We start from the raw sequence: 16181 nt of genomic DNA, 5'->3' as shown, positions 1-16181 counted from the left end.
CGCGGCTACCGGGCGGCGCATTGGTATCACCGGGGACGGGATAGTGGAGACAGACAATCGGTTATCCGGTCGGTCGACTTGTCGAACGCCGTACTTGACAGTGAACCGATTATGACTGCATAATTGCGTCGCCGCTCGGCTGGGCATTGTTGCCTGGCCGCCCGGTTTCGTTATTTTTCGCGTGGGCAACGGCAGAAACGGAACAGCGCGCACACAGGTGCAAAACCCGTCTTCTTTCCCCAGTTTCCAGCGTTCCCACTTGTTCCACGGCAGAGGTGCGCGCTGAAATATTCATGAGGGGGATGCCAGAGGGATCGTAACGGGAGTTGTCTAAGCGCGTTCCGCTGCAAATCGTGTGCAGTTGCAAAATTATTCGTACGTGCCTTTTTGTGCGAGGGCGCAGTTAACCCACGATTGGCTGGATGCTGATTCGTAATGTATTGAGCGTACGCCCCGGACGGGCGTTGCACTTCGAATTCCGGAACGGTGAATCGTCAAGGCTTCGGAAACGGTTAAAGCAATTAGCGACTTCAGCGCCGCTACAGGAACGCCGAAATCTGCCCTTTCGTTCGTTAGCGTGGCGGAAATGGATTCGCGAACATCTCTATTTTAACGCGTTTGTTAGCATTCTTTGCTTTGCTAATTGTTTCTATTGACGGAATAGTTTGTTCGATATAATGCAAGTGTTTTATGGTATACTGGAGATATTTCACGTAAGAGAATCGTTGATTTTCTATGTTTTTAGGTAACAGTGTTTATAAAACAAAATTTTCGTATGTTTACGGTGACGATGAATGTTTAAATAGGTTTTCGTCTACGGTTGTGGCAATGAAGGAAGACTCTACTAAGAAAAACTAGGAAAACGTTATTCCAAATTGTGTCAGGAATTTTAGATGATCCATATTACATCGATTCAAAATCAACGCTCTTGAACCTACCAGTTCATATTCCTCAAGGAACTCCAGGTGAGTGAACATCATTGGAAATAACCGATTAATGTTGACAGAGATAAATGTACAATATTATTTATTTATATAATTACATATTTAAATAGATATAGAAGCGTATATGTTCCGTATACATTGGCAGTGCCAAATCAATAGGAAAGAGGGTATAAAACCGTAAATGTAGATCTGAGTCATGTACGAGGTATATGGTGTGACTTTGTTTTCCTCCTAGTTCATTACCAGCCGTGAACTCCAGTAACTACAGCCGAGGAAGAGGCACCAATCACTGCAGCTTTAGCAACTGGGCCTGCGACGACCGCAGATGTTGCTGGGCCCGCGACGACCGCAGATGTTGCTGGACCCGCGACGACCGCGGACGTTACTGGGCCAGCGACGACCGTGGCAGCAGGAGCAGCGACGACCGCAGGAGCAGCAGCTACAACTGCAGGGGTAACAAGTCCGCCTCCTAAAAAAATGAATCATTCATTGCCAACTAGAATCAAAGGCTTGAACAATATTGAACAAAAGTTAGAAGGTTCTCTATCATCGTTTGTTTCAAAAGATTATATAAAAAATGCAGCAAAGAACTCTAATTAATATACCGAATGTTACTTTATGTTGTAATGTATGTATCCAAATTAATTTCGTTCTTTGCACAAGCAATGTGAACTGGTGAATAAATACATAATGTTGGTAAAAAGTATGACAAAAAATAAGTCACTCACCAACGACAACAGCACCGGGTTGAGAAACGAGAGTAGGTCCAGCGACGGCACCTGTGACAACAGATGGTCCAGCTACAGGACCAGTGACAACGGCTGGCCCAGCTACGGGTCCAGCTACTTTCACGGCTCCTGCTGCCGGACCAGCAACGACTGCTGGGCCGACAACTGGACCAGCAACAGCTACAGATGGGGCTGCTAGGGCTGGAGCCCAAACTGCGCTAGGGGCTGCGGCGCAGACCGAAACGATCGCTGCGAAAATGGCCTAGTGGAAATAACATTAAATTTTCATTAATAATACCTTTATTTATACAATTGGACAGCAGTATGTTTAGGCAACTTAGATTTATTGAATGTGTTCATTATTGGATTACATTTAGAAATTTATTAAAGGTAGATATATTTTGAATCATTTGATGACTATTTATAATAAATTTCATTTTAAAAATTTTAATAACACAGATGGTTACTATTCATATGAAAATTCATCCAAACTTATTGATATGTTGAAAATGGCGTGAACGTTATATTCATGTACACCTAGAAGGTTTCATAAAATTTGTATAAATCTTTATTAAACGTATTACCAAACTTCCATATATCTTTCATAAATACATGTAACAGATTTTATATAATCAATTCGATCAATCAGCACTTTACTAACAGTTTTAAACATGCAAGTACAAAGAGACACGTCAGCCACGTAAACGTTTATTACAAGTACACTCGATACCCTAGCCAATTAACAGGATCCCGAACAAAAGAGCGAGTATCAAACGACAAAGAAGTCTTACCAAGAATTTCATGATTGCTGCTGCGGTTTTTCCACTGCGGTAGCTGTAAGGCTAATTGTTGTACTGCCAATTAACCCCACGATATCAGCTTTTATACCCTTAGTCGACCCTGAATTGCGTCTCCCGCTTTGCTTCGATTTTTCCGCGGGAAAATGTCACGCCGTGCCGTTAACCACTGGGCACGACCTATTTCCATACGGAAGAATTCCTGCAGCACACGTGTGTGCGTATGCTGTTAAACGGCCGGGGCGGAAAGACGTCGCGTAGTCCCCTCGCGGAGTCGCGTCGCGGATTAATTACACCCAGTGCTGAGCGCGGGTATCTCGCGCGGCACTCGGCTCGATCCCGCAAATTCGATTAACCGTCGCACTATAAATTTCGTCCGTTTACGTGAACCGACATTAACTGTTATCATCCCGCCGCCCCCGGCTGATTGAATTTACCTTGTCTCGCAGGGCGCACGACTATTTGATTTAAGGACCGCGCGTACTTGTTGCACCCCAGCTTGATTTCGCAGACGGGAACTCTCCGTTTCGGAAAGGTAATTTGCATCCCGGATGCGCCCCTCGTTTCCACAGATTCATAACGCGCCGCCACTCGCCGCGAAACCCGCCCGCCTTATGGGCAACGTCAAGCGACGAGCGTGATCGTTGATGGAGACGTCTGACGGATGACGGGGGATCGTCTTCAAAATAGATGGAGGAGATGGGTGAGTTTTCTGTTGCCGACTAACTTGCAGTATCTTTGTTTATTGTTGATGTAACTGGGTTTGATGTTGAATGAGGATATTCGAAGTAATGTTGCGTCATTGGGAGTGGATTATTTATGTGAGCTTATTTTGTTACTGTTGGTTTCTGAAATGACGATCATCTAAAGCAGCAAGTCAGTCATTAGATTGATATTTTTTATTTATTGTTAGTCGTTGTTTTGCAAGCGTGAGAAATTCTTACGTAATTTAGTTGATCGTTTAAGGAAGCATAATTATTTGAATTCGAATTTATAAGTCGAATTTATAAGTCCGATATCAATTATGATATGTGTTATAATAGATGGCAACATTTTAATGAAGATTTATTATTTTCTGTCGCGATGTAAGGTGTTATTGAATACTCGTGACAAATATGTTTGCAAGTTATTTATTTATGTAGACGAGTGTTCGGAGGCAGAACGGGTAATCTGCTTCCTCGCGCCTTTCCGCTTTATTTATCTTCGTCTTCAGAAAGACGTTACCCCTTGGAAACTTCGAGGGTGGAGCTAATTCCCGACTCCAACGTCGCCTCGATTTTTTGGCAGGGGAAGAATTGTGAATTTCTAATTCGGAATCTATTTCCCGAGTCCCGAGATAATGAGTGAAAGGAGTGTGTATATGTGTGTACAAAGTTGAAGTGCGTGTGTGTTGTCCAGTGAGTCCAGGGTGATTTGTAATTAATTTGTGTTGTCTACATGTCTGCCTTATCGTGAGTCTAACTCTCTATATATAAAAGTAGTGGTGTAGGGCGGTGTCCTTAGTGTCAAATCGGAAAACCGAACGATCGGGGTGTTGTCGATGACAGTTTTTTAACCTACACCCACATTACTTGTGGTGGGGGCACGTCGTCCCTCCTGACCTGCAAGGGTACCGGTGGCTGCGCGCTCGGGGTTCAAGTGGTTGAGCTGCCGTTTTTTAATATGTCAACTGCTGGTCAGTTATGACACCCGATTGTAAAGTGCAGTTATCGATAAAACGATTCCAAAATTTACTTATATTATGTTAGACATGAGCAAGCACAATTGTTCATACTATAAATATACTCGCACCGACGGCTGTGTCACACCCAAATAAACCGTGTCGGAACAAGAATCATCCTTCCATCATCGAAATTACTTAGCTTCAATGCAGAATTATACATTCAAAACATGACGCAATTTATATTACATGTCTATAATCCGCATTGCAACACGCTAGAATTTATTTCTGCGACGGAAATTATCTTTCCTAACGAAAAAAAAATTATGAAAATAATCAGTTGATTGCGCTATAAAGGTGCTTACAGCACGTTAAGAGCCTCTTGCATAATTGTACTTCAAGTAGAGGCTCAGTAACCACCTCTCAGATATTACATTAGCATTTCAAGAAACATTTTTAGAATTCTTTACTACGCACAGAATGGCTCATTAAAGTTACTCTAAATTTCAGGGCGATACACGCAGCGATAACAAAAATCTCTCAACAATCAAAGAAATTAAGCAACCTCTCTTCAAACACCAAGTAAACAAGCAATTCCTACAGAATCATCTGAAACAACCTCCATTAAGTTATTAAATGTCCTATTTACCAACATGCAACGATTACTGCGTCAAAAGAGATCTAGTACCTCGAAAAACGAATACTTAAACCACTCAAACATCGTTCAGCAGCACATTAATGCCCGCTTCAATTTCAGAGGAATTCTTCCCCTGCGCTTCCTCCTTCACGGCTAACGTCGGAAGTCCATATTCAGCAATTCCAATTTCACGCAATATCACAAGTAAATACCGAGTGCAGCGGCAAACATTCAAATATTTGTAGAACGCGGCCGATGGTTAAGCCTGTCGAAGCTCCGCCGAGAACCGGAATTTCATATTTCATTGCGCGCCGCGGGAACGGAGATCTCGGCTTCTTCCTTAATAAAGACGATTCCAGCCACTTCGTGCACAAACTGTCCAATTTGACGAGCCGGCTGGACTTGTTGCTCCCGGCCGGAGCGTCCGTTCCTTTGACATGGTGATGCGCTGATAATTTCCTCCGAGCTTTTCGCACGCCGGAAACCGCGGGACTCGCGGCGCGTCTTTTACGGCGCGTTTTCCAGCGGAGTATGATTGAAAACGGAGATTAAAGGGTCGCAGCAGTGATGCGGCTCGAGAAAGAGAGAGAGAGAGAGAGAGAGAGAGAGAGAGAGAGAAAGAGAGGCTCGGCGTACAAAGCCGGTGAAGGGAAACGGTCGGATATCAGGAGGATCCGGTGCTGTCGGCCCTCGTACAGAGAATACTCGGCTGATTGGAGCGGCGTTGAAGCAATTTCCTCCAATTACCGGCAAAGGTGGACAGGTATCGTCCCACGGTTGCGACTCGACGCTGGTGATGGGACAATGGGCCGCGAAATAGAGGCTGGCCGCGCGCACCGGTGTCGACAGTCCGCGGGTGACACGGTGCCTCGTAGAACAATGGCTTCTAATCGGTCCGGCTTTAATCGCGAACTAATGTCGACTTGAGCTGACATGCACCTCCTTCGCCTTTGATCCTTCAAATATGAAATCGTGTCAACACTGATGTATACAAATTGCGTTTCGAATTGTCGAAACTAGGCTCACGCTGTAACCGGTTGGCGTGCTTAACATTTAACCCGAGATTTTTGTGCCGACGTAGGTTCACGAGAGCAATTATTGTTGGCCTCTTTCACATCCGTATTGTATGCCGTCTTAACTTTGTTTCTGAAGGAAGTTCCTACTGATGTAATGAGGAATTGTATATTTTGGAGAGCATTCGGAAGTTGAAGAGAGTTCTGAACGGTATATACTTTGAAATTACAATTGAGCAAAAGTACTGGTGCTAAATGTGCAGATTAAATGCTAAGTAGCGTCTCGAAGATTCTATAAAATCTGTTTTGAAGAATTTTTAGAATCTATAAAACAATGTCGATGATTTTAGAGACAAAATACTGAAAAATATCTAGAACCCATAAATCGTTCATGAATCTATATCTCAAAATTTGAAGAGCATTCGGAGAATCTATTAATCAAAATCTAAAGAACACTTAGAACTCACAAACCTACGTTTCCTTTAATCTTGTTTCACAGAGGTGCATTTATTTTTGTTGTAAAAGCTGGAAACAACAGCTCGAATCATTTACTCGAGAATTAAGAGTTAAGACGTGTTGAAGAGTATATGCCTTTATTCAACTCGCTTCTACGGAAGTGTACAATTCTACAGAAATATTTTGATTGACTGCTCAGACTAAAGATGCCACTATTAAAGGAATAGTCAACACATAAAAATGAACTATTTTGTTCCTCTCCAAAGTTGCATGCTTTTATTATTACATATAACAAAATATATGAGGTATTGTTATGTACACAGAATACATATGAGAGATACAGTGATAGGAGGTACTAGCGGTATATGACGGAGATCGTGGCGCGGTCGGTTTCAAAATGGTGGGCATCGGGGGAGATCAGTCGAAGATGTTGGGATGGGAGTCCGGCTTGAATGATTACCAGTGATGAGCCCCGCTAACGATTCCGCCTACTCCGGCTGGCCCGGCCGCTATGCTACCAGATGGTCCGGCAATAAGGGCTGGCGCGGCAACGGGACCAGCAAGGGCCGCTGGTGCTGACGCAGGACCAGCCAAGACGGCACCTAGAAGTAAATTCATAATTAGTTCCATTAAGAAGACCGCATTTGGCATAGTCGGTAAATTACATAAGATTTAATAGAACATTTTTATGCAAAGGAAATTTTCTGGAAAGAACATGTACCCATGGATTTCTACTACATTATAATTGGCTCAGATTTGTAAATGCATTGACACCAACAATTTACAAATAACTCTCCACAAATAGTAGTTCTAATAAAATACAAGATTTTAGTAAATCCAAGCCAGTGTTACACTAGCGATCTAATTCGCCCGAAAGTGAAACGAGAGCATAACATGCGTGGTTGAATTTATCGACCATTGTCGAGAACGAGCTCTAAACGGTGCGTTCAAAGATTAGAGATTGATATTCCCCGACCAGAATAAATATCCTCGATAATGAACCATTCAACGTTGCTCCAGAAGCAAATACCACTTGACTAATAAATATCACCGAGACTCAATAAAAGAAGTCAAAGAAAAACAAGACAAGAATTAAAAACTTACCCCATGGAGCCCAGGGTGCAGCAGCTCCCCAAGGAGCAGCGGCTGCCCAAGGTGCAGCAGCTGCCCATGGAGCAGCAGCTCCAGCGACGCTACCGGAGACTAGGGATGGTCCGGCAACGGCTCCAGTTACTACGGCGCCGCCATCAACCGCTCCGGAGATGCGAGCGGGGCCAACGGCGGGTCCAGCAAGGGCTGCAGGTCCGGCGATGGGTCCGCTGAGGGCAGCAGGTCCTATAAGAGGGCCAGCAAGGGCAGCTCCGTGTGCCAGCAAAGCGGATGGAGCCGCCGATGCGACGGACAGGGCTGCGAGGAAGAAGACCGCTACCAGATTGCACATGTTGAAGAGGAAGTTTGAGTTTTGCTGGCTGCGAAGCTCTTGGAATAGATTGCCTTGGTAGCTGGAGTGGATGTGCTGACATCGGTCGGCGTCGATGGTGCTTTTATAGGGGCATTGTTGTGCAGTCTCGGGTCTGTGCCGGTGCTCCCGCCAACCCCAAGGGCGGGGCACACAGGACACGCCAAACATTCTCTGCGGGCTGGGCGCGTGGCTGTTTCTCGGCTTATCAGCATCGAGACCGACGCCGCGCGCCCGCGACACAACGCTTAACGCCTCGCAGCCTACGGGGGTCACGTGCCCCATATCCAACTGTTGCATCCGTTTCGAGACGTTTTTACGGTTGCATTTAACCTTGCGGAACGCATTGCACTCAGTCGGACAGAAAGATATATCGATAGCGCGGGGAATTCGATCCTACGTGTATCTGGCTGTCGGACGGGGACGGTGTTCCTGTAACGTGCACGAGCAAGCGAATGATGTACAAGGAAAAAATCGTCGCTATAGGCCTGGTGGTTTGTAACGTTTCTTCATTGGGCCTGCAGCGAATTGCGCGCTGCCGCGTCTCGAAAAAGAGGCTTTGTTCGCCGTATTTATTGTAATTTATTCCAGGGTGAATTATATTGCCGATCGAGAACAATGGAGGAAACAGGAATTTTGTATGCGAATACTTCGCTGTGATCGGGGAAATTGTTGATTGCTTAGAACTAAGCTTACGAGGCTTTCGGCTTTTATATTTGTCGCCTGGTTGGTTGCGAATTGTTTTAAAATATTAGAGGAAAATTTCTGAACTTGTCTCAACAGAATGTTATTGACGAATTCAATGACATTATAAACTTTTTATTACCTTCACTTATTTTCTACTTTTAAATGTGGGAATTCATTAATTTTCAATGAAATGTCTCTTTCAGAAACAGTTCGGAGGAACGTTATATCAAACGTTTTTCCTTGTTCTCTCCTAAATTTGCAATTCGTACTAATTCTGCGCATAATTCCAGCACATATTGAAGCGTAAAAGGTTCCTCATTCCTTTCATTCAAAACAGAACAATGATTTTCACATTCCAGCAAGTTACTCAATCAATATCACCATACTTCCCGCCATTTATAACGCCTCACCTACTCAATTGGTTCTAAATCCAGCCAAAAAAGTTTACAAAAAGAAAAGAACACCTATAATCGGAAGTATTAAATTTCCGCCAACGCGATAGTAGCAGGTTTCATTCACGAAGCTCTTAAACGTCATCGCGAAGAAGTATCACGGCCAATCCCCGTGTGCACCAGTCATCGCGACCTTCGTAGTCAAGAAGACCGGCCTCGTCTTATCTCTATCCTTTTCTCGCCCGTGTTTTCGTGGTGAAGACACGATGAATTAGGTGAGCACGTGAGTCGGGCAGAGTCGAGCTATTGCGCGTTGCATTGTTTCATCCGTTTAGGCGAGGCAGCGGGTTGCGTTGCCCACGCGTTGTCGTCCCGCGATTGTCGCCTGGAATGACGGTATCATTGTAGCCCGGTACGTGCGCGTTACGGTGGCACCAGCCTCGCCGGCAATGGATCACGGGCCGCGCTGCGCGCGGGATCGTTTCGAATATCATTGTTGGGCGTTGCGTGCACTTTCGAAGGTGACAAAGGTGACCGGCGCGACGCGATTGTTCGAATAATTGTTCCTCGGTTCCGTAAAATTCTTCGGAGGGGGTCGACTCCTTAGTGCCACGCCTCGTTTACGAGGGCACGACGGGTTTCCCCTTTTTCCTTTTTTCTATTCCGCGGAGGCGTTCGGGGTACCCGACCCTGCTCGCCTGGAAAATTACTTTCAGGTCATAGGCGATGGTGGGGAATAGTAACGACTTTTTTATACATCTCCTTCGCCACACTACTCTCTTCCTCGTTCTTTAAAAATAGTTTTTACCGATTCCCCATTGCGGCCATTATTTGCCTGTGGGACGTTTTATGTTAGGTTCATTTATTAACCATTATTGGTTACTATAATTTTATTGTTATTTCATCATTTACAATCTACGAATTATAATGTTTTTGCTTTAAGTTCTTAACTACAGTTTAGTCTGAATGTTTCGCACGGGTTTAAAGGTGCGTTGAATCCTCCGGTTATCCGCGCGAGGGAGTCGAAATGTTGGCAACTGTTCGAGGGCATCATCAAATATTTGTATGCAGATTTCGACGTGACAACATGATAAAAAGCCGAAAAAAGCGAATGACGTTTTACGATTTACGGCGGTGTAGAATTTTTCCAAGGATTTTACACAATTTTGAAACCTGTAGATAGGTGACGGCGGAAAAAATACGGGTAGGTGGAACAGTGACAGGTCTCCCAATAGGTTTCGTACACCGGTGTCCATTTTAGACACGGAAGTGACGCGTTTCTGGACGTTCTGTAAACGGTATACCATTACAAAGCCCGAAACGCGATGGGAAAGGATTATCAAAGTCGTTTATAGGAACGAGTCCCACGTATTCGTTGATCACTTGTTGAAGCATGGCGCACCGTTTTCCATCCTGTCCTCTTTTAATCGAGCGCTGAAACTGCCTCTAAAAATTCGATTGACTTCGCTTAAACGACTGGTAGAATATAGTATTCTTTCTTTGCGGCAATTGTTATTACAACTTCTATAGGAAATCAAAACCGTACCACTATGTTCGAAAATTGAACGAACAAAACGATTCCACGCGTATACTACTGGGGATAGTTTTGGAGAAGGAAATAATTAAATGTGAGGGAGGAAAAATTTGCTAATAGTAAAAAGTAATTTAAATGATTATATTTTTAGATAGAGACGGAAACATTAAATTAAGTGAGTCGACCATATAGCTATTAGATTCTATTCATCTCCAAAATTTTCGTTAAAATTGCTTTCGCCTGTATACGAGGCTAACTTTAAATAAATTCCAATAATTATATATAATCAAATTCTGTTGTAATAAAAAAGTTACAGTTCTCTTTTTTAAGAATTTAAAGACAATAATAATAAAATAAAGATTATATCAAGCTGAGAAGAGTAAAAAATAATAACACTTGCTCAAACGACATTAAAACAAAAAATAACCTAAGAAGTTAAAAAAGATGAGATAATAAAAATATCTATTGTCTCCAACTTGTTCATCGTCTCATCCGTATCGAGCATGCAAGAACCGGATTCCGCGGCGCGGGGCGCCAGATTTTCTAGGCGTGGTCAGCGTCTCCAATTTGACCCGAGATTGCGTCACACGTTGTCCGCATTTTTTCCGTTGACAAGATCGAGCTTTTTCACCCCGTCACGGTCCAGGTGACCGCGATGGCAGCCCCGCCCTTACCCCCGATAAGTTCACCGACCCACGTGCGCCTCGCCGTGTGCCTCGACTATAAAAGCTCACTTAGCATCAGCTTGAACGGCAATGTTCGTCCGTAATGGCTGACGGAAAGTCACTGCTCGGGATCACGGTGGCTTCCGTTTGCTCGAACTGGCCTCTCTGCGATTACCATCCGATCGGTTAGGGCTGCCAGGGACCGGAAGCCGTTTCGAAACGTGACGACACCGTTGGTCCCGGACCGGCGTTGGATCTAATTGGAGTCATCCTGAAATGGATTGCGACCCCCGGATGGCGATCATTGTCGAAAACATTGCCGCGACGGATCTCGATCCCAGGTCCACCGACGTCTGATGGTTAACGGTCTCCGAGGTAAGCTCTGATAATCACACGTAACCTTTGTTCACCCTCGAGTTGCCGGAACCATCGGGAAACGATCGTTTCCATTCCGACGTGAAAACCCGTGGTCGCTTTATTTCTACGAAATTGCTTCGCGGCGGTACCACGTATCGCGTGTAACGATCTAGATTCGACATTACTCGTGTATCTCTTCCCGGCAATGCACGCAGAAACTTTATTTTCTCGTGCCACTTTTCCGGACTTACAACAGCAGCATTGCGCGCAATACAAATATCAACGGCGGACAAACAGCGAGTATCCTTCCTATTCTCGCGTAACGGGTACGGGAGAGAGCTTGCGCCGGGGGTAGGAAAAAATAAAGGCACGAAGCACGGCGGAAATAAATTTCCAGGTTCCCCATCAATGTTTAAATTCCGACAGATTTTCGTTTGCCCACGCTCAATCCATACGTAACCCTTTCTGACGCGGCCTCTATATGGAATGTAAAATAGTGTCAGTATCGCCGTCGAAGTTAACGAATTCCAGCTTTGTTTCTGTTCTCTCTCTCCTCCTGTGATTTTTGTATTTCCCAGGCGAACGTCACGGACCGAGCGTCAGCGTGCGTCGTCGACGGTGACAGACCAATACCGAGTCGATGGATCCACCGATCGATCTTCCTTGATCTCCGGCAACTTGCGAGGCATTAACGACCTAGCCATAACTGTATCTACCTCGTTATCGGCCACACCTCCTGTCATTCCCGCTGGCAATGGTAGCGCAGGGGTTCGCCAGGAACGCGAAAACAATCTAACCTTCCTAGCTTTACGCCCCGCTAGACTGATCCAGTTGGTACGTTCCCGGTAGTCAACGACGTGTCACGGTTACAGTTCAACCTGTGACTGTCGCTAGAATTTATCGCGATAGCCCACTTACGCGGGGTTTATTTCGGCGCTAGGAATGCGGCTTGAGAAGCCTTGCAGACATTTAGAGCTGTAGGAACGATCGTCAATTACACGTAAGATGGAAAGGGCAAGCGTTCCGATATAAACGGAGATAAAGCCGCGATAGATCATTTTACGAGTTTTCTTTAGTCCTTGCAGCGGAATGTTGGAACAAATGGAAAATTGCTTGATAAAAGGAAGGATAGCGAATGCGAAAGATAGAGCAATACTAGCTTGATATTAGCAATTTCATTTGATTGTCTATTAAGTGCATGCGGTTTTTATTTTATATTGAATTTATTTCAATATTTGCTTGTTATTCACGTATTATTGGACCGAATTTTTATGTATTCGTAGTAAGTGATACTGCAGAATGTTCAGTGAAATAAAGATGTTAAGAAAGTTTAATAGAGATTTTATGTTATTCTTTACCTGGTAAAAACGTTCATTAGAGCAGTGAGATTTTGTATCCTTCCTGTTTTTTTATGAGTTAGTCCTTGAAAGTTTGAATTTGAATTCGAATCAACAATTTTCTACCCTTGTACTGATTGCACAGAGTGATATTATTGAAATGGAAGTAGATCCAAGTGAAAGATAAATCTAACACATGCAATCAATTAATTTTTATATGCAACATTCTTTTCCAAATAAATTATTACGAAAAATTATTTAATGTTTATATTCTTGAATATATTGTTAAAAATAAAAGTTTCAATTGGGATCTATGGTAAACCTAATCAAGAATGATGACTATTTTCAGTAATGCCAGATTTCATGCAGCAGTATTAACAATAATAGTTCCTTAAAATCTTGAGTGAGAAAGTTTCCAGTATCTTTCCTACTTGTACACCTTTAATTTTCATTATTATCACAATTTAAATTGCATGGCATGAAATTTCAAAATAAACTTCAAAATTGGCACAATTCAAATGCAAAAATATTTTAAGTTTTAAGCTTAGTTTTTATGATATGCCTATACAATCGTTGTAACAAGAAATCAGTAGAATAAAAAAGTATTCAATAAATGAATAAAAAAGTGCAATATGTATTTCTTGTTTTAGTTGTCGTTTAAGTACAAATTTGAGACGATAAATCTTAGCAAACTATTAACAATACAATAGCATTCGGTGCGTGACATATCAAATCTCAATTACCCTGTGCAAATTTTTGCTACATTTTCTATTGTAATCATAAACTTATACACTTCCAATGGAATCAGATATTTATAACGAGATTATAATTCCAAATTCTATTTCCAATTTGGAAATATTTGCAAATATTCGTTAACTTCTTTTTAACGTTTTTCTCCCAATTAACGTAGATCCGTAACAAGACATACATAAGTCGCCTTTGATATCGTCCCAATTAGAGTCAGGCCGGAAGGCAAATCCGAATTCGATTTAACATACCACAGGAATTTAAATTATCCCCGAGCGTTTCCCAGAAAGTTACTAAGGAACCTGCAATAACTCCGAACGAATCTTCCGCTCGTTACGGTTAACGCGATGCGTTTGAGCGAAGCAAGGAACACAAAGCAACTGAAGAGAAACGAACTTCTGTGCCATTTACATCGAAAATCTACCTCATCCGTTCCCTACAATAGAATACGTCCCTTATTTCCCGACAATTATACGGGAGAGCATTGTTAAACGGTCTCGGAAATGTGCGCGCCATGACTGTCCGAATCGCGATAAATAACGCATTTATATTCTGCATAATTGAAAACCCGGTAATTCCGAGATGGCTCAAAAATTCACTTGGTACTGAAAGCGCCTATTCATAATACACGTCCCTCGGAAAGTCACGTAATATTTCCGTGAATACTTAAACGGGAAGCGCGGCGAATAAAACAGTGGCAACAGCCATTTTAATAATTTCGTTAATCCCAAAATCCACGTGTATCCTGCATTGTAAAATGTTTACTTTTCGATTGACACTAGAACTACCGTTAGACTGACGTATTAAATAGCCGAAATGATTTTAAAAATAAATATCCTCATTTGAATATTATAATGAATATATAAAGAAACTAAAAAAAAACTATTGCCACAATTTTTATAAGGATTACATAACAATCATATTAAACACTCAGTAGTTCTAATGTTAACAGCCGTTAACAAAATGTATCAACTACTAACAAAATGAAAAAAAGTGAAAATCTGCACAATAGTTTATTCTTAAAGTTTTTATAGCTACGCTGTTATCGTGCGTAGTACGCGTACGTTTACCGAAATCTTTGTGGTATCATTTATAATGGTTTGGTTTCAATGTAAAAATTACCGGTCGATACTTTATTGTACACTTGCGGTCCGTATTGTCCGATGGTGTTTCGATCGCAACTATCGGGTGACCTTTCAGAATTCGTAGCGGTTCGGTGTTCTCTCGCAATGCAATCATCGATGTCGAAACGGGAGGTTGTGCAGCTGATGCACCGCACCGGGGCCATGATGTTCCCATAGAAACGGAACCGCGATTTCGAACCTGCACCGCGATATTCGTCCTTCCAGGCATCAATGGGAAAGAGATCCGTGATTTCGACAATAAATCTTCCCGAAGGAGAGGAAAATGTAGGCACAGTTATATCCAGACAATCCTCAGGATCGCATGAATCACGTGATAAATCATCCGCCGGTCCAGATTCGAGTGGGCTTTTTAGGACATCGTGAACTTTAATCCGCGCCGAAGATTTCACGACATTTTCATTTCAACTGACAGTATGCGCTCTGTGATTAGATACGCTGCTTCACAAAAGTATTTAAAATTGATATATTTGTTATAAAAATGATCATCTCAGGCGTGTGTTATTTGAAATTAGATGTATGTACATTATTTTCATAAGTACCCCGAGCATTACAAATAAGGAAATTTCAAAATATCTATTATCCGGCGAATGCAATATTTTTAATATAAACGTATCGATTTTAAATACTTTTGTGAAGTAGTGTACTTCAACATACGGTGATATATTTGTTTCGTCACATTGACACTAAATTTTTAGAACCTCTGTATTTCACAGGTTTTGAATTTGATAAATATTATTTTTTGGTAAGTCGTGTTGATGTTGATTCGAATACATGGTTTAATTAATTTTTTTCAAGTGGGGCGAAGGAGATTTCTTATAAAAAGATATAATTTAATGTAACTTTAATTCTATTTCCTTTTCTTGTATATTGTTGTGTATTGTATGTTGTATTTGAAAAGTAACAAAATTTGTTATATTTTTTTAAACTCAATTTCAATACGATGGATGAATAAGTTTTTTTAATACAGAATACTTTAAATTTGCGCGATATACATTTCCTTTAGTGAATATAGTAATTTAAATGTTTCAAAAGACATTTTTCTTTACTGTGATCATAAATGCACGAAGTACTTTCGTTTATTGACTTTAAATTTTGCATGTAGAATCTTAATAAGATTTCCTACTTGCTTCTAAAATATATCATTTCTTATTCATTAAAATTTTGCAAATAAAAGCCAAGTAACAGAAAGCTATTAACAGGGTCATTAAAAGTTTTGTGATTTTTATTTCCGTGACGATTTACGGCCGCTTTTATCCCCTCGCGCGGCCATTTAAAATTGTTAAAACTGTCTAAGTACACTTATAACTTCCGAAGGAAGAATTCGTTTGATCTCAAACTTCCTTCGAAATATGCACTTCGTAATATTGCACGAATTTTACGAAACAATAATATAGTTTTATCTAACAATCGCGTAATAAATTAACCGAAACTAAGACTTGCCGTATTAATCACCATCAAGAATTCGATTATGTACGAATAAATCATACACGAGGTCGCGCACAATAAAAATCATAATCTAACGAGGCGAAGTTCAACCACACGTGCAACAGCTTTTAATAGCCATTGTTCCACGCGTAATAATCGCGGAACAAAAACAACAGAAACGGTCCACGGATAACGTAC

At 42.1% G+C, this 16181-nt stretch overlaps 2 protein-coding genes and 1 long non-coding RNA gene across 3 annotated transcripts; 1 reads left to right on the top strand and 2 right to left on the bottom strand.

Moving 5' to 3' along the window:
• Positions 1–1068: 1068 nt before the first annotated feature.
• Apd-3 (apidermin 3) lies at positions 1069–2513 on the bottom strand. The gene is made up of 3 exons (XM_031986566.1): positions 2464–2513; positions 1673–1934; positions 1069–1413 (listed from the first exon to the last, which is right to left on the bottom strand). The coding sequence occupies exons 1-3, from the start codon at positions 2473–2475 to the stop codon at positions 1184–1186; spliced, it is 504 nt and encodes a 167-aa protein (XP_031842426.1). The 5' UTR covers positions 2476–2513; the 3' UTR covers positions 1069–1183.
• Positions 2514–6492: 3979 nt separating this feature from the next.
• LOC116431264 (uncharacterized) lies at positions 6493–7730 on the bottom strand. Its single transcript, XM_031986415.2, has 2 exons — positions 7340–7730; positions 6493–6837 (listed from the first exon to the last, which is right to left on the bottom strand). Exons 1-2 carry the CDS (start codon positions 7674–7676, stop codon positions 6692–6694), a joined length of 483 nt encoding a protein of 160 aa, XP_031842275.1. The 5' UTR covers positions 7677–7730; the 3' UTR covers positions 6493–6691.
• A 3343-nt stretch (positions 7731–11073) lies between these two features.
• Positions 11074–12663, top strand: LOC143174867 (uncharacterized). The gene is made up of 2 exons (XR_012999338.1): positions 11074–11347; positions 11908–12663. It is a non-coding gene; the product is annotated as an uncharacterized LOC143174867 (long non-coding RNA).
• The last annotated feature ends 3518 nt before the right edge of the window (positions 12664–16181 follow it).

The sequence above is a fragment of the Nomia melanderi genome, chromosome 9 (genome assembly GCF_051020985.1).
Source record: "Nomia melanderi isolate GNS246 chromosome 9, iyNomMela1, whole genome shotgun sequence".
NCBI classification, from domain to species: Eukaryota; Metazoa; Arthropoda; class Insecta; order Hymenoptera; family Halictidae; genus Nomia; species Nomia melanderi.
Note: the sequence above shows the minus strand (reverse complement) of the source record. Positions and strands in the feature narration are given on the sequence as shown.

Excerpts from the sequence above, each read along its gene's own strand:
- Apd-3 (XM_031986566.1), bottom strand. Across the intron at positions 1,414-1,672 it reads ACCCGGTGCTGTTGTCGTTG|GAGGCGGACTTGTTACCCCT; the intron begins GTGAGTGACTTA and ends TCATTTTTTTAG.
- LOC116431264 (XM_031986415.2), bottom strand. The coding sequence starts at position 7,676 with ATGTGCAATCTGGTAGCGGTCTTCTTCCTCGCAGCCCTGTCCGTCGCA. Across the intron at positions 6,838-7,339 it reads TGCACCCTGGGCTCCATGGG|GTGCCGTCTTGGCTGGTCCT; the intron begins GTAAGTTTTTAA and ends ATTTACTTCTAG.